General features: G+C 45.0%; 3 protein-coding genes across 3 annotated transcripts; 1 reads left to right on the forward strand and 2 right to left on the reverse strand.

Annotated features, from left to right (window-relative positions):
- Nucleotides 1–922: 922 nt before the first annotated feature.
- On the reverse strand, nucleotides 923–4,177 carry cldn15lb (claudin 15-like b). The gene is made up of 6 exons (XM_015057203.1): nucleotides 3,617–4,177; nucleotides 2,442–2,800; nucleotides 2,091–2,255; nucleotides 1,901–1,982; nucleotides 1,691–1,804; nucleotides 923–1,599 (listed from the first exon to the last, which is right to left on the reverse strand). Exons 2-6 carry the CDS (start codon nucleotides 2,656–2,658, stop codon nucleotides 1,506–1,508), a joined length of 672 nt encoding a protein of 223 aa, XP_014912689.1. The 5' UTR covers nucleotides 2,659–2,800; nucleotides 3,617–4,177; the 3' UTR covers nucleotides 923–1,505.
- A 563-nt stretch (nucleotides 4,178–4,740) lies between these two features.
- parlb (presenilin associated, rhomboid-like b) lies at nucleotides 4,741–9,177 on the reverse strand. The gene is made up of 9 exons (XM_015057202.1): nucleotides 9,038–9,177; nucleotides 7,330–7,501; nucleotides 7,130–7,270; nucleotides 7,009–7,057; nucleotides 6,422–6,514; nucleotides 6,039–6,259; nucleotides 5,866–5,967; nucleotides 5,683–5,780; nucleotides 4,741–5,522 (listed from the first exon to the last, which is right to left on the reverse strand). The coding sequence occupies exons 1-9, from the start codon at nucleotides 9,112–9,114 to the stop codon at nucleotides 5,402–5,404; spliced, it is 1,074 nt and encodes a 357-aa protein (XP_014912688.1). The 5' UTR covers nucleotides 9,115–9,177; the 3' UTR covers nucleotides 4,741–5,401.
- Nucleotides 9,178–10,255: 1,078 nt separating this feature from the next.
- On the forward strand, nucleotides 10,256–19,270 carry LOC106962656 (protein MB21D2). The gene is made up of 2 exons (XM_015057201.1): nucleotides 10,256–10,611; nucleotides 15,136–19,270. The coding sequence occupies exons 1-2, from the start codon at nucleotides 10,365–10,367 to the stop codon at nucleotides 16,398–16,400; spliced, it is 1,512 nt and encodes a 503-aa protein (XP_014912687.1). The 5' UTR covers nucleotides 10,256–10,364; the 3' UTR covers nucleotides 16,401–19,270.
- Nucleotides 19,271–21,107: the final 1,837 nt, after the last annotated feature.

Raw genomic sequence — 21,107 nt, forward strand, 5'->3', positions numbered from 1 at the left:
TTCTCCCTCGTTCTGCGAGTATGTGTAGCTCCACCCCTCGAACCTCCCCCCCCCCCCCCCCCCCCCCCGAGGCGACGCTGCGTGGAGTGTAAAACTCGCTACATGTACCTCGTTATGTGCGAGAGGTGAAGGAGCGTGAGGCGCTGAACTGTATGGGAAAACATAATCGGCGCAGGAGCTAATGCTAACACGCTAACTACAAATTATTCCTGCCTTTGAAAGATCACAACCCTCAAGCACCAGCTTAATTACCACATCATAATCTACATGTTCTCCAATGTCCTCAGACATTCAGTGGTAAAACGTGAAGAAACGGAACTGCTGCGTAAGCACCCTTCAGAATAAGAGCATGATTATAAACGTACAGTGGATAACCAAAGCTTAACACAGATATCAAACTTTAATCATATGAAAGTTTGCAAAACAAGAAAATTAGCTCTTGCTTTAGTATCTGTAAAAAATTATTTTGTTGAACCTAAGTGCGTTAAATGTTTTCAAAGTTAGCAAAAGTGCTAAACAAAAAATTAGCTCCACCGTTAGCACATTAGCGGACATGAACGCACCGGAGTCACAGGATGTCTGAGAGCGTTTCTGCCGTCTGATGGATGAAGTAAAAAGTAAAGAAAATGTAAATTTGATTTCTTGTTGCTAAATTTTACACCAAACAGAAACTTACAGAAATCTGCCACGACCAGGAACTGTGTGTTTACTTTGACTGGACCAGATTTCTTCAGTCTGCCACTTACAACACACACAAACAAAACGTTTTAGTCACTTCGACGGACAGATGAAGTTTTAGTTTTATAAGGGCAGGAAGACATTTTGGTTTGAACTGATAAACCATCCAGAAGACAGAGGACATTTTTAACGTCAGAGGAAGTTCATGGACGCAGAGCCAACAGAGACGGATGATCCAGACGCATTTTTGTTTTTCATTTGATTTTATTTTTCATTCATATAAAACAAACCAATAAAAACATTCAGGGCCAACAGAGACAGACATAAATCCATAATCAGACCGGAGTTCCCGTTAAGATTCAGACGTAATTATCTGCTGCCATCTGGTGGCGAAAAGAGTGAACTACACACCTTCAAGATGAAAGAGAAACAGGAGAAAACTTAGACAGAAATTATAAAACACCAATTGCTAAATTTGGTTTTCAGAATAAATAAACGAGCTGCTTTAATGTTTTAATCTGCCAAACTAACTGTGTTATTGCTCCTCTTTGGCGACACCTGGTGGACAAACGGTTCAACATCATGTTCATGTTCTGAATGATCGGGTCATAAACGGGCTTCTGCAGAACTTTATGGAGTTCTAAAGCTGTTGGACAGTGAGCAGCCTGCGGGACCCTGGGACTGCAGGGTTCAGACGGGATTTAGATGAAGTTCGGATTGGGTTCAGACAGGGTTAAAACTGGGTTCAGGCAGAGTTCAGATTGGGTTCAGACAGGGTTAAAACTGGGTTCAGGCGGCTGTTCATCAGGTCGCGGGTGACCGCCAAGTCAGACGTACGCTTTAGTGCTGGTGCTCTCTGAGTCCGGAGCCGCTTTGTAGATGCTCTGACCACCACTGGAGTTGGAGTGGTAGGAGAACTGCCTGCAGAGGTCAGAGGTCAGAAACAGCCTACTAAGCTTGTCACAGTGCCCCCAACTGGACACAAGCAGTGCTGCAGTCTGCTGGTGTTTACCTCGGAGTGGGTGTGTAGGCGCTCCGCCTGCAGCTGCAGCACAGCAGAGATCCTCCCAGTATGGCCAGACCAGAGGACGCCCAGCCCAGGTACAGACCAGTACCCATCTCAAACCTGCAGCACACACTTAGAGTTACAGACACACACACGCACACACACACACACACACACACTCTCAGGAAGGTACAGAGGCGTCTGCAGGTCACTGACTTCAGTCCAGCATGGAACGGGTCATAGAACTCGTTGATGATTCTGGCGGCGTACCAGGAGACCGCCGTCAGGGTGAAGACGCCTGAAGGATGAAATAGCAATGTAAAGCCAGCAGTACCAGTCCAGAACTCTGGTCTGACAAACTGATCTGGACCTCTGGTTCTCCAGACTTCCTGCATGGTTTTCGTACCAGAGAGGATGAACAAGACGCCTCCACTCAGGGCGACCTGCTCCTTGACCTGCTCTGCTATCCGGCCGATCTTCGTGCATTTGAGTCCGAGAATGGAGACGATGATGGAGGCGAGACCGAGGATCAGGGACAAGATCATCAGAGCTCTGCAGGCCTGCAGGTGAGCTGTAGACACAGACAGGAGAATCTCAGAGTGAGCGCTCTGACACCCCATCTGCCATCATAGAGGAACTCCAGGAGTTTCAGAACATCAGTGTGTTTTAGGATGATTCTCCTTCTGATGGTCCAGTGGACTCGATTCTACAACATTTTGGAGGAGGTTAGATCACGGAAAGCTAAGGTTTCACTCACAGTCGAGGCCCAGGACCGTCTTGAACTTGCTGCACTGGACGGACCCGAGCGCCGTGGCAGCGCAGCTCATCCACAGGCCTTCAAACTGCCAGGAGCTGGTGGTGACCGTCTCTGCCTGGCTACGCACCTTCCAAGTGTGAGAGGTTGTAGAGCTGGACTGTAGACACCAGGACACAATGCCCAGAACCAGGCCCAGAACCTGGAGACACACCCCCATGCTGACCGATGTCCACGCAGAGACACACCCGGACAATGAAGGGACTGCAGGGACTCAGCAGCTGTGGTCTTCCTCTGCAGATGTTGGTTTCTGGGGTTCCTCAGGGTGGCGTTCTTGGTCCTCTATGCCTTTAACTTAAAAGCTGTTAAAATTAAGGTGCTATCGCCTTTGAGGTTTGTACCTGCTTTATCAGGTCCAAAAGACTCCAAACACTTTTAGCTGACATTCATCCATTCACACCCTGATGGTGGAGGCTGCCATACACCCGCGCCAATGGTTCCAGTAGGTGGAATGTTTTGCCCAAGGATACAACGACTGAACAGCGGTTTGAACCGGCAACCCAGTCACGGCCCAGTCAAAGTCAGTAAAACTTTGAGTGAGTTCATCTGGAAAGCTCCATCAGATCAACAATGCTTTGCCTTGTCCTGTAACTGGTGGGCTGTTGGTTGAAACCCCGCTCTGCCTGTCTTTGCCGTTGTGTCCTTGGGAAAGGCTCTTTACCCGGTTTGGTCAGAGCCGCTACGTCGTAGCGTGAATGTTTGGAGTCCTCTGACTTGATAAAGGACTTTAGGACATTTAACTATTTACTCTCAGTTTCTGGAGATTAACTCTCTCCGTGGTGCTAGGAACAAGATCAGACCTGATGATCCTGGTCTTTCTAGGTCAACGTATGTCTGACGTCCCCAACATTATGCCCAACAGTAAATACAGTAAGTACAATAAATAATCTGACAGCACATAAAAACACAACTACTAACAGATGCTTGAAAAAATTCTAAAAAGACGGGAACAGCAGGTAAAGATGACTTTTTAAATCTGATAGTGGGAGAGGAAACTACCTGAGCTTTTGGTCTTCACTCGATCTGAAAATGGGTCATGAATGCAACATGTCCGTCTTTACTGCAACCCTAAAAAGGTTCAGTTGAGCCGACCAAACCGGTGCCGGGTTGTTTCTTACCTTCTGCTCAGATTTCAGGGCTGATGAAGGTTTTCTGTTGCTTTGTGGCTCTGCGGCCGGATCTGAAGCGTCTCTGTGGGAACCCGGCCTGATCGAGGTCTGCTGGAGGTCGATGAACTCTGGGAGAGGCTGAACACACACACACCAGTATCGACTCTCAGGGATCCCAGTTTCACCACCAGCAGCTCCCACGCTGACCTCGTTTCGGCTCTGTAGAGGTTCTGCTGGTTCTAACAGAGTCAAGACCGTTTGGCTTCTCTTCCAACTTCAGCACCATTGTGAAACCTTTATTCGCTCATTTTTTAATTCCCTGAGAACCAATTTAAAACCAGACAGAATGAATTCGTTGTTCTGACAGTTTTTGTATTTCTGACATGAACCTTTGTAGCAGCAGATCGGAGAGAAGAAATGTTCCTCTGGTTTCTGACGGTTGGTGGACTTCAGACTCCTGTTTATCAAACTGGCTCCATGTTTGCACGCCTGCTTCGTCGCGCCAAACCGCCCGCTGAGTTCAGTATTGAAACAACAAAACAGTGCTGGTTGATCTTTCTGCAGCCCAACCAGAAACATTTACAGTTCAGTCACTGAAGAGACACCAGAGCCCAGATCAGGCTGAACCTCGATCAGATTTTATACCAGAACAGAGAAAGTCGGAGCAAACCAGCATTTTGATCGTTTCGAGTTAAAATATCAAAGTTTAAGTTTCAAGATTTTTTTACCATGAATGTTGGAGAAGACTCCTTGTTACTAGTAATGGAAATCACTAAAACGTTAGCTGTGCAGTTAGCCACATTAACCCTACAGCAGTAATCATGAACATTAGTTTAGCTAAAGCACAATACCAACACTAGCTGACGCTAGTGCTAAAGCAGTACACCAAGATGGCAATTAGCAGAAGCTAACACTAAATTCATAAACCTTGATATGCTACATCACAGAATATCGCCCCCAACTGGCCTAAATCTGTCGTTACACATCCTCCTGTAACTAGCGCTTTAGGAAGTGATTCTTTGGAACCGACTTTCACTCATTCGGTTTGATAGTTGCTGAGTTTTGTTAGTAGGGCCAAACTTCAAAATAAGAGCACGGATATAAACGTCACTCTGTAATAAAAAAATTATCTGTGCCATCAACTAATTTTTATTTCTTTTTGTATTTCATTATGATCATAAAAATAGTATATGGTTGAAAGAAAACAAAAATAAGCATAATTATGATCTAATCGCGTTTTGTGATCAAAATAAACAATGTGTGTGTGTGTGTGTGTTGGATAATCAGATGTGAGTAAATATGTTATAAATTAGTGTGTCCCATCAGTCTGATAACAGCTTTAGCTAATCTCATAAACAATGTAGTTATTACAAAAATAAAGGTTTCTTTTGTTCATAACGAGCCCAGCAGAGGGCGCAGTGACATCGTCGGAACATGTTCTGGAAATGTTATAGATTTATTTGACAGAGATAAATAAAGAGCCATGGAGCTCCGGCCAATCAGATCGCTGCTCCTCCGCCTCCTCTCATTGGCTGACTCTTCTTCAGCTCGACAAACAAAGAAAATTAGAAATCTGACTTTTTACTAAAAAACATCAAAACCTGGAGTTTATGTTTAGCCGTTTAGCCGAGTCGGACATGATCCGGTTGAAGAAATACCAGATCAGAACCCGACCAGCAGTGGTTCTGATCCATCTGAACCCAGAAGACGGACGCACAGGTTCCCAATGTGGAGCGCTGGCTGTACATTTATACAACTTTACATGATTCTACAGTCCAGTCCCGGTTGTGGTCCCTAGACGGCGCCGCCCGGCCCGCCCGGCCCGCCGCCGCTCCGGGTCCGCAGGTCGTGCCACAGCTTGACAAACGGCTCGCGGTTCTTCCAGATCAGCTCGTGTCCAAACAGGATGTACCATCTGAGGAGAGACAGGCAGGTCAGGCCAGAAGCCCACAGCAACGCAGCGCTGCCCCCTTCAGGTCAGACTGGGAACTACAGCCCAAAAACACACACACACACACACACACACACTTTATTTCTACTGCAGTGGGGTGGACTTTCTTTCTGGAGGAACTCACATCCCGAACAGAGCTCCTCCCACATGCGCGGCGTGGTCGAAGAACCTCCATCCCAGTAGTAGGCCGGCCGTATCCATGGCAACGATGGCCTTCAGGGCCTGCAGATAAAGGGAGGGGCAGAAGGTGAGGCGGGGGGTCGGATCCGGGTCAGCACCAAAACAGGAAGTGGGCGGGGCTTCGTACGTTGGCGGCGGTGAAGGTGAACATGGGCAGGAAGATGATGGCCAGCTTGGCTTCAGGCATCTTGGTGCAAACGAGGGCGAGGACGGCCATAATGGCGCCGGACTGCAGGACAGGAGGACATGTTGGACAAGAGGACATGTTGGACAGGAGGACATGTTGGACAGAGGACTGACCGCTCCGACAGACGGGCCGTAGCGACCTGTGGCCGTCTTCCACAGGTAGCTGGAGAAGGAGGAGGTGACGGCGGCGGACAGGTAGACGGCCAGGAACTGTTCCCTGCCCAACATGGAGACGGCGCTGCTGGAGAAACTCCACAGGACGTACATGTTGGCCGCCAGGTGGAACAGGGACATGTGGCTGAAGGTGGACAGCAGCATGGGGACACACAGGGCCGCTGAGGGGACACGCTGCGTCACTGACTGCTGCTGCTCTGACTGTGTTTCAGCCGATTGAACTCTTTATGCTCTAGTTAATAATTCATCAATGACTGAACAAGCTAACAACTGTTTCAATAATCGATAATCTGATCAGCAGTTGGCCCAGAGGACGGACTCACAGGAGGCGGGGTTGGAGGTGAAGTAGCGGAGCATGATGGGCAGCGGCACCAGCGGCCAGGCGCAGAACACCAAGACGTTGGCAACGATGATCCCTGAGGAAGAGGAGGAGGAAGTCTGGATTAAATGAAGCGTCTCTGAGTCGGATTAGACCCGACCCAAGTTCTGCTCCAGAACCGGCCAGGAGGAAATGGTTCTGGTCCGATCTCTGAGCTCCAGACACCACAGCCTAAAACTAGAGTAAAATCTTTTTATTCTGGTCTTTTATCTCTGTCTTATCCCAGATTTAATCCAAGTTTTAATCCCAGGTTTATCTCCAGTTTATTCCAGATTCAGACGGATTTTTTCTCCAGTTAATCTTACATTTAGTCCAGGATAATCTGGTTAATCCAGGTTTCTGACGAGTTTTATTTTCTGTAAACGTTGCCCCTCAAATGCCTGTTTCTGGATTGTTCCTGTCAGAACCTGTCGGCCGACCTGCAGCTCCACCTGCTGCAGCTCCACCTGCTGCAGCTCCACCTGCTGCAGCTCCCCCTGCTGCAGCTCCCCCTGCTGCAGCTCCCCCTGCTGCAGCTCCACCTGGACTCACCTGCCACCGTCTTCTGGCCTTCCGTCAGGCTGTTCCACCATTGGTTGATCTGAAACAGTAGCAGCCAATCAGCAGGTTCCCAGGTCGATCCAGACCGACCCGATCGGACCGACCCGCTCACCTCCTTGCGGACGTCTCCTCGTTTCTGAGGCCGCAGCTTCTGCAGCCAATCAGCTTGCAGCTCGTCGAAGTAGCTCTGGACTCGGGACTTCAGCGACTCGTACTGCCAGATGGCCGCCGCGCCGAAGGAGCAGCCTGAGAACTGACCTGGAGTTAGAGCGACCTGTGACATCACTGATGAAGTCATCAGGCTCCACCTACCCCCACGGTGAAGAGGAAGGGCCTGACGAGGCGGCTGAAGGCCCGCGGGGCAGCCGGGGGCCGCGGCGGGCATGGGGCCTGGTTCTGCAGCCCTGGACCCTCCGGCTGCTTTGGTTCCGGCGTTCTGGACGCTTTCTTGAAGCTGCAGCGCTGCTGGAAGCCGCCGGGCCACCTAGTGGACACACAGGAAACAGCAGGAAGCCAATCACACTGCAGACTGACGGGATGGACCAGGCTGCTGCAGGAAGGACACAAATTTATTTGGGTTTAATTGTTTAGTTTTTACACTTAGTTTACTTTAGCATTTAGTTTTAATTTAATTTTTAAAAAGTTTAGTTTTGTATTTTTCCGCCACATATTTAATTTTTTCTCTTAATTATTTCTAATAATACTTTTAAAATTTTATAATGTAGTTTACATTTTAAAATGTAAACGTTCTCCAGGATATAAAACAACTAGAACATTTCTGAATTTAAAGGAACCAGTGTTCTGATCTGACCCAATCATGGCGAATGGTGCTGACAATTAGCAACAATGCTAAGGTTAGCATAAATGCTGTGTGGCATCGCCAGCATGCTGACCTATGTTAAACACCGAGTGACCGTTTCTGCGCCGCATCGGTCCCAGTAGCTAAAAGCACCGAGATGAAAAATAAAACCAAATACTGTTAAACTGGTTTTCAATTTGTTTTATATTTAATTTTAAATGTGTACTTTAGGGGCAGACTTTTAGCATATCAGTTGCCATTCATAGTAGTAAATTTCTTAGAATAATTCTAATTTATCGTTATGATAAATTCCAATCAGTGACTTCTAAAAATCTATAAAACTGTCAGGATTGTTTATTTTACTTTTTTATCCACTGTTTGTTCAATAATGGAGTATCAATAAATATCCAAAAATGCGAAAATGTGATTAAATGCGGTTACTGTGTGCAGTTTATTTACACAAATCAAACTTTTTCATGAGGCTGGTGGCGTAAAGGAGCGTGTTACACATTGGTTTGTTTGTCAGCAGAAGTGTTTGTGTTGACTGTTCAGTTACCTATAAGTAATAAATAGTTCTTATTGTCACTTCTATCGTTATCACAATAATACCACAAAATATCACAATAAAACTTTAAGTCCATATTCCCCACCCCTAGCCTATTTTTATGTATTAATGTTGGTATTTTGTTTCGTCTGCTTTATACTGGAACTGCCCTATTGAATAACAGACTGTGATAAATAATAGGAAAATATATTTTTATGCAAGTTCTGTTAGCAAGAAAAGATACTCAAACTGTTATGGTGGTTGGTGACGTCATGAAGGAGAAATAAAATTTGATTAATTATATTTCATAAGCATTGTAATAATTAGCAAGTCTAGAGGAATTAGAAGAACTGTTAATGCTAGTGCTAACTGTTACTCAGGAAGTAAATGAAATATCTTCGTTATCAAAATAATTTTAATATGAAACAAGGCCTTCACTTCACTTTGATTATTTAAATTAAAACGAGATGTTTTAATTTAAATAAATTAACTGAAAAACTGAGTCAAACAAGCAGCAGTTAGCAACAGCAGCTAACTTTGTTATTAACCCAATAAGCTGGATCTGACTGTTCTTCATGCTATCTCATGCTAACAGATGCTAACTCCACCCAGCGGAGTTCTCTGAGGCGCTGGCCGGGACCGGCTGCTTTCCCTCCGGTTGCAGGGTGCTGACTGACCTCCCTCCTTTCACGGAGCACAGAAACGGGTCTCCTCCGATCAGTCTGCAGAGGACTGAGCAGCTCCTCCAGGCCATGTTAGAGTCCTCTGGTTCACCGGTAGGTACGCTACTACCGGGTCAGCAGGACGGAGCCCATCAGCCAGAACGCCCTGTGAGAATCACAGCGACACCTGGCGGACAGGAGGGGACAGCGCACATTCAGACAAAAACAAAACAATAAAAAGTGTCATAAAGACACAGCATCACATCCATCTCCAATTTCAAAATAAAAGAGAACAGATACATTAACACCCCTCAAAAAACGTAAAAAAGAAAATAGGGAAAAAAATAATCTACAAAAAAGACTAATAATAATAATAATAATAATAGTAATTATTATTATTGTAATAATTACTATTATAATAATAGTAATTATTATAATTACTATTATTAATTACTATTATAATAATAGTAATTATTATAATAGTAATAAGCTAAATTGAACTAAACANAAATTATTTGAATTTATTATAGAAAGCTCAAAAGAACAATACTATCACTAAAGTTAGTAAAATAAACTGTAACTGTTTAGTTGCAACAAACTGAACTATTTCAATAAGTTCTGATTGAAACGTGAACCTCAATACATGTCTATTTGATTCTCTACGTATTAATACTTTTTAAAATTAATTTAAATTCTTTTTTACTTTAATTTTTTAAATATGTATATTTTGTGTAACCCCAGAGCTACTGTCTCTGATTTATTTGTTTTTGTTATTTTATTAGTAATTTTCTTATCAAAAAGTTTATAATAACCTTTATTTACTGAATAAGAAGATATGGCACATTTAATGTTCAGGTAGATGAAAATGTACATATATATATTTTTAAAAATATTAGTAAACATCCCATAATCTTTGATTATTTTCTAATGGATGGAATTAAACACACTTAACTTTATGCTTTGTTCCGTCTGATGATGTAATTTTTAAATATTAAATGATCGATATTTGATCTCAGTACTTGAGTAAACTTTTACCAAATATTTTTTTACTCTAACTTGGGTTATTTCCTGCTACTTTTACTTGAGAAAGAATAAGTTGAAATAGTGCTACTCTCACTTGAGTACAGTTTATACCAGTCTCTGTTCAACAGTAAATAATATGTTCATCAATCTGTTTTATTGATGAAGTGATTTTTCGGTGGGTGGGGCTTTTATTGTGAAGGCGGCGCAGCTGCTTCCTGAGCTTGTATTTGGTGTGGCTCGGCTCGGTTCGGTTTGGCTCGGCCCAGAACAGCCCAACGGCAGCGGCAGCAGCTGTAGAGAGAACCCGCAGGGAGGAACCATGGCGGCGCCAGCGCTCTCCGGTCGGACCGGCTCGGCGGGCAGCCTCGGGAACAGCCCCACATCCACGGCCGCGGGGAGGCTGCCCCAGGGCGGCTCCGGGCCCGAGCTGGACTTCAGGTCCGCGGCCCGCATGGAGGACCTGAACCGGCTCATCCAGGAGTTCAGCAAGCACGACCAGCGGGAGTACGACGACCAGCGGGCTCTGGAGATCCACACGGCCAAGGACTTCATCTTCTCCATGCTGGGTGAGCCCAACCGAACCGGCCCGGCCCGGAGGCTGGATGATGCTCTGCAGCGCAGCAGCATCCAGGATCGCTGATCCGGGATCAGGTCCTCAGGTGTTTATCGATGCAAACCTGCTCCAGCCTGCAGATCTGGGGTCAGATTCAGGTTTTACCTGGTTCAATATAAGGAGCCGATCATAAAGTTACACAGTAAAAATTAATACAAATAATTACAGAATTAAATAAATAATGTCTATTAAATTAACAGTTTATTTTACAGTCATTTAAACAAATAACTGATTGAACTGCTATTTGTTTGTTAAATTAAACTGTTATATATCAGTTTTGTTTATTAAACTGTTAAATAAATTAATTAAAACGAACAAGTTTTTTGAGTTTTAAAAAACCTAACTAAAAGAAGGCCAAAACTAAAACCATCCGTTTTAGTTTTGCTGATCTAAAACATGTTATTTTTCTATCCAGCAGTCAGAAAAACATGTGGTTAATTTTTCACCATGTTAGTCATTCATTTAATCATTTCATTTTTCTGATTTCATTCACTCAATAACTTGATTTTTAAAGAATGTTTATTTAGCCTGTATTTCACCAGCAGAGTTTACAGAACCTTCACAACAAAAACAGGAAAATTAACCCCATCATGAATGATTAAGATTCTTTGGTTAAAACTTTTACAGACAGATAATTCATAAGAGCCATAAAAACATTTAGAGACGACTTTGCCTTCAGATTCAGGCATTTCTGAATAGTTAATGTAGCAACTAAAATAAATCATTAATGACAAACAGCAGAGAGAAATATGAAGCTAAATCTGCCCCAGTGGTGCTGAGCTGGGAGCTAAATATTTACCTTCAAACTAAATATTTAGTGCATTTACATATTATCGTCTATTTAGCTCAAACGTAATATTTAGTTACCAAACTGCATGTTAAGCTTGTTAATATGTAGCTGAATAAATTCTTAGCTCCAAATTAAATATTTAGTTATCAAGCTTCATATTTAGCTTCAAACTAAGTATTTAGTCGGTTAATTAAACATTTAGTTGCCAAATAAATATTTAGTTCCAAATTAGTCTTTAGTTAGCAAGCCAGATATTTAGTTTGAAGCTAAACATTTACCTCAGAGCTAAGTGTTTTGTTAATATACAAGTTCACTTACCAATAACAGGAAGTGGACTACCAAAATAAAAGCTGGGTCTTCTGAATCTCTTAATAAACTCCTGATTTTGAAGCTCTTCCTGTTTCTTCGTTTCTTTTCCTCTTTTCAGCTAAAAACAAAGAATGAGGCGTTTTAAGGCAATCCAGACGAAACGGTCTACACCCAGCTTTTATTTTGATAGTCCACTTCCTCTTATCAGGGAGTGAGTATAGATATTAGTTAAATATTTAGTTTGGAGCTAATAGATAGCTAACTAAGTAAATAATCAGCATAAACATCAAATTTTAAGTTTACAAACTAAAAAAGGAAAAGTTTCTCTTCCTGCTGCAGTACCAGCCCCACAGTATGACGCTGCCACCGCCATGCTCAGTGAAATTGAGTCGTATGTTTAACTTTGGTGGTTCTGATCAGACCCAAACGGTCCCAGCAGAACCGGGCTTTGGTTCTCCCAGCTGCAGGCGGACCGGTCCGGGCCGCGCTGACCCAGCGCTGAGCTGAGAGGGGATTAGAGAAAGATGCTAAAAAAAGATGCAGATGGAGGATTTACTGCTGCAGCAGAGGGAGCCGGGTCGAGTCGGCGCCGTGCGGTCCGCTGTGTTCTGACGGAGAGAACCTGGAACCGGAACCATTCGGTTCTCCAGTCTGCCTACCTACAGCTGTAACCCAGAGCAGAACCTGGAGCAGTAAAACGGGTCGGTCTGATAGGAACCAACAGGAAGCAGAAGCTTTCATTTAATTTGACGTTCCCGGTTGTTTGGATCGTTCATCCAGACCAGAACCGGTCCAGTTCTGTGTCCTGGTGGATTAATATTCCTGCTGAATCATTTGGTTTCACTCAGCAGGAAACAGAATCCTCCTGATTAAACGTCTGACGGATCAGAACCGACTTTCTGCTCGGATCTCTGAAGGTCCCAGCAGCTCAGTCAGGTTCAGGTTTTGACTAGACCATTCCAACACCTCTGTTTCATGTGGGCCTGATGGCGGTGTGACCCCAAAACAAATCGAAGCGTCATGAATCCCCTTTGGATTCAGCTCATTTTGTGTCCCGGTTCGGTTCTTTGGGTTTCCTGCTGAGCCCAAGATATGTTTGGTTTTTATAAAACACGTTTCAGCTGCTGCCTGACTTTTAAAACACTCAATTAATATTTACTTCATTCAATGTGCAGCATTATTCATAACTGACTTATCTAGAGTCGATGAGACAAACCGGTTCAGATGGATCCATGGCCCACAGCACCATCCCTCCACCACCGTGCTTTAGACTGACCGAGGTGCTCTTCAGTAAAATTAGACTCCAGATTCGACTTGGACTCGTGGTCTGAGACTCGAGTCCTGGTCCCAGTTTTTATCGGATGTGATGAAGATCTGCCCTTTAAATCCATGAATCCCAGGCGGGTCCAACAAGTTTCTGCTGGGAAAACCCAGTTTCTAGACGATACCACCCTGCGCCAGCAGAGCTTTGGGCTGTAAATGTTTAAAGACTAAGACATCATTGTGCATGAAAATGTAAAGACTTAGAAATAATTGTTACATTTTCATGTAACAATTTTGTCCTGAAGACAAACTGGACCGTTTTAGACAAATTGGACCGGTTTGGTTCTTTCAGGACTGACTTGTGAACATCTTTGCTGCTGATCAAGCCGCCTCACTGTTTCCCTGTTGTGACCTTTAACCTGTTCAGCCTGAGTTGGATCTGCTGCTCCTGGACAGATTCCCAGCTTTCCCTCGTCTTACCCATCCACATTCAAAGTACTGGATGAAAAATCAAAAGGACACTTATGAACGTCTAAAACTATGTTTGCATGACAACCGTTTTAATGACCACAAAGTGGCAGGAGGACAAACAATAAACATGATTTAGACTCAGCCTCCTGAACTGACCTCTGACCTTCCATCTGAAAGTGTCTGAGAAGCAGCCGGCGGCGTCGGTCCGCCTCACCGCAGCGCTGGAATGCATTCAGCAGCCTGGAGCCGGCTGAAGTCCTTTCAGCTCCGGACCCGACCAATCCCGTCCATCTGTGGACACAATGACCCGTCCAGACTCACCAGGGGTCCCAGAGAGGAGCCACCGACCACCCTTAGAGAAACACCTCCAAAGGCAGGGCTGGACCCAAACTGACCCAAAAGGAAACGGAGTTCATTCTGACTTATGGATGATTTGTGAGACTGATGGTTTCACCTCCTGATGGCGCTGATGAGACAGGAGAACTGATGCAAAAGTTTAAGGATTTGTAAAAAAACAGAAAGAAATCGTCCCTCTGTCCAGCCAAAGATCCTGCAGGATGAAGGTCCTTAGAAAGTCGGTTACTTCTCGTTATATTTGCTGCACTTGTTAGGAAAATGAATCTGTGGAATTTGGAGCTGAGCTTCTCCCATGAAAGATTTCATATTACCTCTTCTAACGTCAAGCAGCTTCTGCTGTCGACTCCAGATTTCTAATATTTATTGGTCGGATAACTAAAGTATAAAGGAGTACTGACAGGTTCTGTGGTGCCTGTGAGATCCGTCCAGAACCACAACGGTCTGGCATCTCCTCTTCCTCATGCTAGTCACCAATATGGTCACACACTGCTGTGGGATGGCAAACCCATCCTTCTACCAGCATTTATCACAAGTCGGCCCCAGTGGTTGTGTTGGTGACTCCAGAACAAACTGGGACAAATGGCCCCTTGTTGCTCCACAGGCCGCCTGCACCATTAATGGTTTTATAGCTGCAGTCCACTCTGCTCGTTGACCCATAAACACATTTGCTTACCAAATGCAGCACCACTTAAGTGAAGTTAAAAGTTTTCTTGTTTTGAAAGATTTACTGCAAAGAAATTTTCAATCAAATAGGAAATTCCTTCTTGTTCTTGCTTTGGCTCGTCCTTCGACCCGTGGGTTGCCGGTTTGAGACGGTGGCCCATCCGTCTGTCTCGTTGTCCAATTGGACACATTGCCTACTGCTGGTGGTCAGAAGGTCGGAGGGCAAACTTGCCTTTGTCCCCAAGGCAACTGTGTCTACTGTCCAGTAGCTTCCCACCATCAGTGGTTGATATTCCTACTGGAGAGTTAAGGGTTTCCCTGGGGTCACTTCCCCAGTGACGTACATGACTTTAGATTGAACACAGCTTTGTAGTAAGTTACTATACCTGCACCAGCACAGAGTATTTTCACAAAAAGTACACGTTTTGGGAAGAATTTTGAACTCTCTGAAACCTTAAATATTCATGGCCCTTAACCCTTCACCTGGGGTTGTTTCACCTGAAACCTGGTCTGAGACCAGGTTTCAGGTGATTGATTGGAGAAATGGGCACTGTTGCAGTTGGACTTTGCTCTGTGCATGATGAGCTCATTCATTTCCTGATTGGTTCTTTCTTCCTGTCTTAGGAATGGTTCAGAAACTGGACCAGAAGCTCCCAGTGGCCAATGAGTACCTACTCCTTTCTGGAGGTGTTCGGGAAGGTGTGGTGGACATGGACCTGGATGAGCTTAGCGTCTACGCCCGCGGCACAGACTACGACATGGACTTCACTCTACTGGTCCCCGCCCTTAAACTCCATGACCGGAACCAGCCAGTGACCCTGGACATGCGGCACTCGGCGCTGGGCCACTCCTGGCTCAGCCTGCGGCTCTTTGACGAAGGAACCATCAACAAGTGGAAGGACTGCTGCACTATCGTCGATCACATCAACGGGACCACCAACTACTTCTTCTCCCCAACACTAGTGGCCGACTGGTTCTACCAGTCCATATCTCTTGTGCTGCTGGAGGTGCAGAAGAAGCCACAGAGAGGGATGCCGAGGGTGGAGAAGGTGGATCGGAACGGGACCATCATCTCCGTCATCCTGGGGGTCGGCAGCAGCCGGATGCTCTACGACATCGTCCCGGTGGTGTCGTTTAAAGGCTGGCCTGCGGTGGCCCAGAGCTGGCTGATGGAGAACCACTTCTGGGACGGGAAGATCACCGAGGAGGAGGTGATCAGCGGCTTCTACCTCGTCCCCGCCTGCTCCTACAAAGGCCGCAAGGAGAACGAGTGGCGGCTGTCATTCGCCCGCAGCGAGGTTCAGCTGAAGAAGTGCATCTCGTCGAGCCTGATGCAGGCGTACCAGGCCTGCAAGGCCATCATCATCAAGCTGTTGTCCCGGCCCAAAGCCATCAGTCCCTACCATCTGCGCAGCATCATGCTGTGGGCCTGCGACCGTCTCCCAGCCAACTACCTGGCTCAGGACGACTTCTCTGCCCACTTCCTGCTGGGCCTGATTGACGACTTGCAGCACTGTCTCGTCAACAAGATGTGTCCCAACTACTTCATCCCTCAGTGCAACATGTTGGAGCACCTGTCCGATGAGACGGCCATGCTACACGCCCGCAAACTGTCTTCGGTGCGCTCTGACCCGGCCGAGCACCTCCGCACCACCATCGAGCACGCCAAGGCTGCCAACAGGTTGACGGTGGAAGTGCAGTGGCGAGGCAGCTCCACCAACCTGCCGTCGCCGCAGTCCGACGCCGGCGGTGAGAACCAGCCTGACGATCGGCTCGCCAAGAAGCTTCAGCAGCTGGTGACGGAGAATCCCGGGAAGTCCATCTCGGTGTTCATCAACCCGGACGACGTCACGCGGCCGCACTTCCGCATCGACGACAAGTTCTTCTGAGACTGAGACGTTCCCCTCCCCTCTCCTTCACCCTGTGCCCCCTGCCTCTGAAACTTTCTTTTTTTACTTTTTTTATGTTTCCTGCCACAAAGTGAAGTGATTGTCTAGTAGTCTGCCACAGTTTCTTATTTTTAGTTTTATTTTTCTACTCCCTTCCCCTCTGCCCTGGTTTTTCACTGTGTGCCCTGTGTTTTTTACCTTCTCAATGCCTTTTAAACTGACAGCTTGTTCTTAAAACTGAAGGAAGGGACTGAAATCCACCTCATGGTCTGAGGGCTGGTCCTGGAAAAATGTTGATACTTATCAGGGATCCTGGAAAAGAGACATTAACAAACATCAATTTCCTGAATAAATCCGATTTATTTTGGGTTCTCTTGATTGGAGCTCCGTTGTTGAGTGAATATTGAAACGGGGCAGAAGTTGTTGTGTTGTCTTGGAACCAGGAGTGGACCCGGCAGAGATCCCTGTGATGGTGGATTCAGTCCCTCCGAGGAATGTCTTGTCCCTGCTGGGGGATGACGGTACTAAAGTCTTAGAAACTAACTGTAAATAAGTAGAAGAAAAACTGACTGAAGAGTGTAGACGGACGGAAAACATACTAATGTTAATTTGTGGGCTACTTTTTGTCTAATTTTGCACAGAATGTAAAAATCACCTCCTTTCCTCCTGATTGTGGACGTCCTGGTTTTAAATTGAACTTCCATGTGAGCGGAGAGGCGACACTGTGCCGATGCAGCGGCTGCCACTTCCACCGCGATTCCTCTGAAAATCTGGTTCGTTTCTTTGTGTTGTGAGGAACAAACAGCAGGAACCTTCAGACAGACGCTGACCTCTTCCATTTTTACACGCTTTAAACTTGGAGAAGGGTGAGCTAGTCAGCCTAGTGCTGTAGTAGCGAAGTGTTGACCTGCAGCTGCCTGGTTAGGACATGCTAGGCGGCTAACGTTGTAGCTGGGGTGGCATTTAAACGGCAGCTCCTCTTCGGTGCAACATCACCAGTTTATTCACTCCCATAAGATGAAGTAACTCCGAAGCTACACAACAACAACGTTTACACAAACGATCAGCTGCTAACTGTTGAACCCCACCTATAGTAGCGCCTACAGCGCCATCTGGTGACCAAACAGAAATAAAACGCCTATTTGACTCCTACAGAGACATATCTTTGACCAGGACCTCCCACCCTCGGTGTAAACCTAAATCCTGGGACATTTAAACGCGACAAACAACCGCCAGCTCCCGCTAACGTCCCGGGAGGAATGTCCGCTTCTCCCGTTACAACACCGGGATTTTTGTTTCCCTTTACGCGCAGTCGCTGCTGTGAATCTTTAGAAATGTAACGGAGTAACTCTCATGACTTCTGACGTTGTATTTTCAGCTGGACTCTTTCAGTTAGTGGTAGCAGTACCGAATGGAGAACCCGACCCGTCCAGTTAGGTGAGTCGGTTCTAGCAGACGCCTCAGTAGGGACACCTGGTGGTTGGTCAGATAAATGAAGACCACACCTTGCTGTTGTAGTTGTCAATTTAAAAATGCAAGAATATTAGAGAGGGAAAATGCCTGGAGAGTCAAAATCAGACTGGTTTCCATGGCGACTTCCTGCATTTCAGTGACACTTCATTAACAAGTTAAGCTTTAAACAGGAACTGAATCTAAAACTGAGTCATACCAAAGTTTTCTTGAACGTTGAGTGTCGGAAGCTTCTGAGCTGAAACATAACAGTTTGAGCTGATTGGACAGAAGAAACCCGACTTCCTGTGACCCATTTCAACTGATGGTTCTGCTGGGAAGAATGGCTGACATGGAGATCCAAACAGCTTTTCTTAACATTTCTATTAAACTTTGTGAACACATCAGCGAATCGTCTGCAAACGTCTTTACATTCATACCAGCTGAAACATTTTGATGTATTTTTATCCTTAATGATATCAGATGAACATCACAAGTACTTCACCTCTAATATATCAGTGTGACCTTTGACCTTGGAGTTACATATTATCAGCGCATGTGACTCGGCTCTTATCTTCTAGATGTTTTTCCAGAACCAGTGACCCAGTTTGGTATCAGTTCTGCTCTTTGTAAGGTAATGTGTTTAAACAATAACTTATGTAACCAGTTCTAAACAGAACAGAACCGGTTTAATTTGGGTTTGGGAGGTTCTGGATGAGTTTTCCTGGGTTCGGTTCCGGTTAGTGTGAAAGTGGAAGTGTCAGTCGGCTCACCTGTCAGGTGGACCTGCCGGATGACGGTCCTGCATCGGCTACAGGGTCACAGGTCGCTGCCTTCACATGCTCTCCGATGGTCACATGATTCAGGAACTTCCTGTTTGATAAGCTAACTCTTGTCTCCAGCTGCTTCTTTGTGTTTAAAGCAACGGGTCGGGTCCGGCTGGCCGCCGCCGGCTCAGGAGGACGATGTTTCCTCCTGGAGCGGCTGCTTCCCGGCCGACCCGCTCCCACATCAGCTGTCTGTGTCCCGAACATCACCACCAAAACAAGAAGCTTCTCCTGCGGCCGTCGGGCCGGTTATGTAGTCTCCACATATCCTCATCCTCAAGTGCAATTAGTGAATGTACACAAAGACACGTAGCATGAAGACACTCCAGGTCTGAGCTGCTCAGCTCCTCCACAGACTCACTCAGAGGCCCTGAAGCCATCAAAGTGCCACACACACACACACACACACACACACACTCCTGCTCGGTGGAAATGTCGTCGGTGTTTTCTGACCTGGTCTCCTGTTGGGCTGTGACTCTTTCTGTTCTGTGTTTTGCTGCTTCCTGCTGATGATGGATTTTTGTTTTGAACTCAGATGGTTGAGAACTTCCTGCACTGTAACACCAGAGTCCTCATAAACACGTCCAACCTGAACGCACCGCCTCTGCTCCTCTGTTCACTTGACTCTTTTTTACAAATCATAACCAGAAAGGTTTATTTTTATACCGCTGCCTCCTTTGATTCTGGAACCCAACTAAGAACCAACTGATGTTTTTAAATCCAGACATAACAAATTAAGATTTCAGCAGATGTTCCATGTTTCCATGGAATAATTACATTCAATTACAATAAATATCTACTCAGATCAGTTTCTCTTATCAGGCTGGAAACTTAATAATTTGTTTTTTACATTTTCACAAAAATCCATAAAAAAACTTTTAAAAAAATCTTTGTTTTGTTTCAATGAAGATAAACTTTATTATAATATACAGAAAATAAGACTAAAACTAGAGGCACAAGAGCTGAACCCTGTGGATCTCCATTTTCAATAGATTGTATGGAAAAATGTTCCCGAACCTGCAGAAGCAGCTTTGAAACTTGAAATCTAGAAATCTGGATCCATATGGGTTTCTGGTACTAACTCCATGTTTTATTACCGAGTCTTTCACAGAGCAACAAAGAGAAGATGAAAAATGTTCTCCAGAAAACTCATGATAACAAATGTTAGGATTGTTTAGGAACATATGCAACAAGGTTTGAAAACTTTTCATACATGCAGTACATGGTGGATGTTAAACCTATGACATCTGTTGATTGGTTTAAAAGCAGACACGTGACCTGGTTCCTGCTCTCAGTCGGATGTTTTGGTTTGCTGTAGTTTCCTCTCACTGCCGCCAGGGGGCAGCAGTGAGAGCAAGAGCTCCTGAAGATTTTCTGTCCATTTTATCTCTTATTTTTACATTTTTCTTCTTTTATTTATATTTTTGTATTGGAAGCAGTCACGATGAATAAAAACAGAAGAAGATCCCGTTTCAGCTCCAGTAGAACCTGGATGTCGTTCAGCTTCAGGATGACTTTTAGTTTCTTTATTTTCTGTTTTTAGTCAGAAAATCATCCTCTGCCTGCTTCTGCACTTCCTCTTTGCATTTTCTTTTCTTCCTGTTTTTCAGTCATTTTCTCTCCTGCATGATTCATTTCCATGTTCTCTTTTTTCTCCTGTTTTGTGATAATTTAACTTTCTGTTCCTTTCTTTTTATTTATTTTGTCATAATTTCCTTTTTTGTTTAGTCTTTTTTGTTTCTCTGCTTTTCTTCCCTTTCATTTCCTTATTATCTCATCCCTTCATTTCTTCTCTCCTCCGTTCTTCAGTGGTTGTTTTTTATTTTTTACACCATCGGTTCATTTCCAGTTTTTTCCTTCGCTGTTGGTTTTCAGACTTATTTTTATTTTCTGTTCTTTTTCTGCTGTCACAGAAACTCAGAATTTAATGTTTGGTTGATTTTGTTTCTGTTTTTATGACACTTCTTGGCAGTAAATCTAATAATACATGAAAGTCTGTTTATTCGTACCTAAACGTTGTTAACACAACCACCGGCTGACTTGTGGTTTAAGACTGGAGCTGGTGTCCCACAGCAGTGTGTGACCAGGATTATTATTTCTAATAAGCAAAGAAATAATTAATTTTCCCCATTTTCCCTCAGATTTTAATGTTTTTATTCTTTTATTCATTTTTCCAGCTTCCATCCTAAAGCTTCTTACTTCCTGGTTCAGTCTCTGATTCTGCTTCCTGTTTTGTCCTGATTCAGTCATTTTTCCCTCCAGCTTCCTGTCGTCTCAGCACCTGTCCTCCACCTGCTCTCCGCCTCTCTCCGTCCTGCTGCGTTTATGGCTGAGCTTGTCGCCGTGCCAGCGGGAAACCATCCATCATCCTAACATGCTGAAAGTACAAAACGCTCAGAGAAAAGCCTGACGCTGTACAGAAACAGAACCT

This window comes from Poecilia latipinna, unplaced genomic scaffold (assembly GCF_001443285.1).
Source record: "Poecilia latipinna isolate Pla-1442-1.1 unplaced genomic scaffold, P_latipinna-1.0 Scaffold1444, whole genome shotgun sequence".
Classification (NCBI taxonomy): domain Eukaryota; kingdom Metazoa; phylum Chordata; class Actinopteri; order Cyprinodontiformes; family Poeciliidae; genus Poecilia; species Poecilia latipinna.

Excerpts from the sequence above, each read along its gene's own strand:
- cldn15lb (XM_015057203.1), bottom strand. The coding sequence starts at position 2,658 with ATGGGGGTGTGTCTCCAGGTTCTGGGCCTGGTTCTGGGCATTGTGTCC. Across the intron at positions 1,983-2,090 it reads CGTCTTGTTCATCCTCTCTG|GCGTCTTCACCCTGACGGCG; the intron begins GTACGAAAACCA and ends TTCATCCTTCAG. Across the intron at positions 1,805-1,900 it reads CCGTTCCATGCTGGACTGAA|GTTTGAGATGGGTACTGGTC; the intron begins GTCAGTGACCTG and ends TGTGTGCTGCAG.
- parlb (XM_015057202.1), bottom strand. The coding sequence starts at position 9,114 with ATGGCCTGGAGGAGCTGCTCAGTCCTCTGCAGACTGATCGGAGGAGAC. Across the intron at positions 6,515-7,008 it reads AGGCCAGAAGACGGTGGCAG|GGATCATCGTTGCCAACGTC; the intron begins GTGAGTCCAGGT and ends CCTCTTCCTCAG. Across the intron at positions 5,781-5,865 it reads TCACCTTCACCGCCGCCAAC|GCCCTGAAGGCCATCGTTGC; the intron begins GTACGAAGCCCC and ends CTTTATCTGCAG.
- LOC106962656 (XM_015057201.1), top strand. The coding sequence starts at position 10,365 with ATGGCGGCGCCAGCGCTCTCCGGTCGGACCGGCTCGGCGGGCAGCCTC. Across the intron at positions 10,612-15,135 it reads CTTCATCTTCTCCATGCTGG|GAATGGTTCAGAAACTGGAC; the intron begins GTGAGCCCAACC and ends TTCCTGTCTTAG.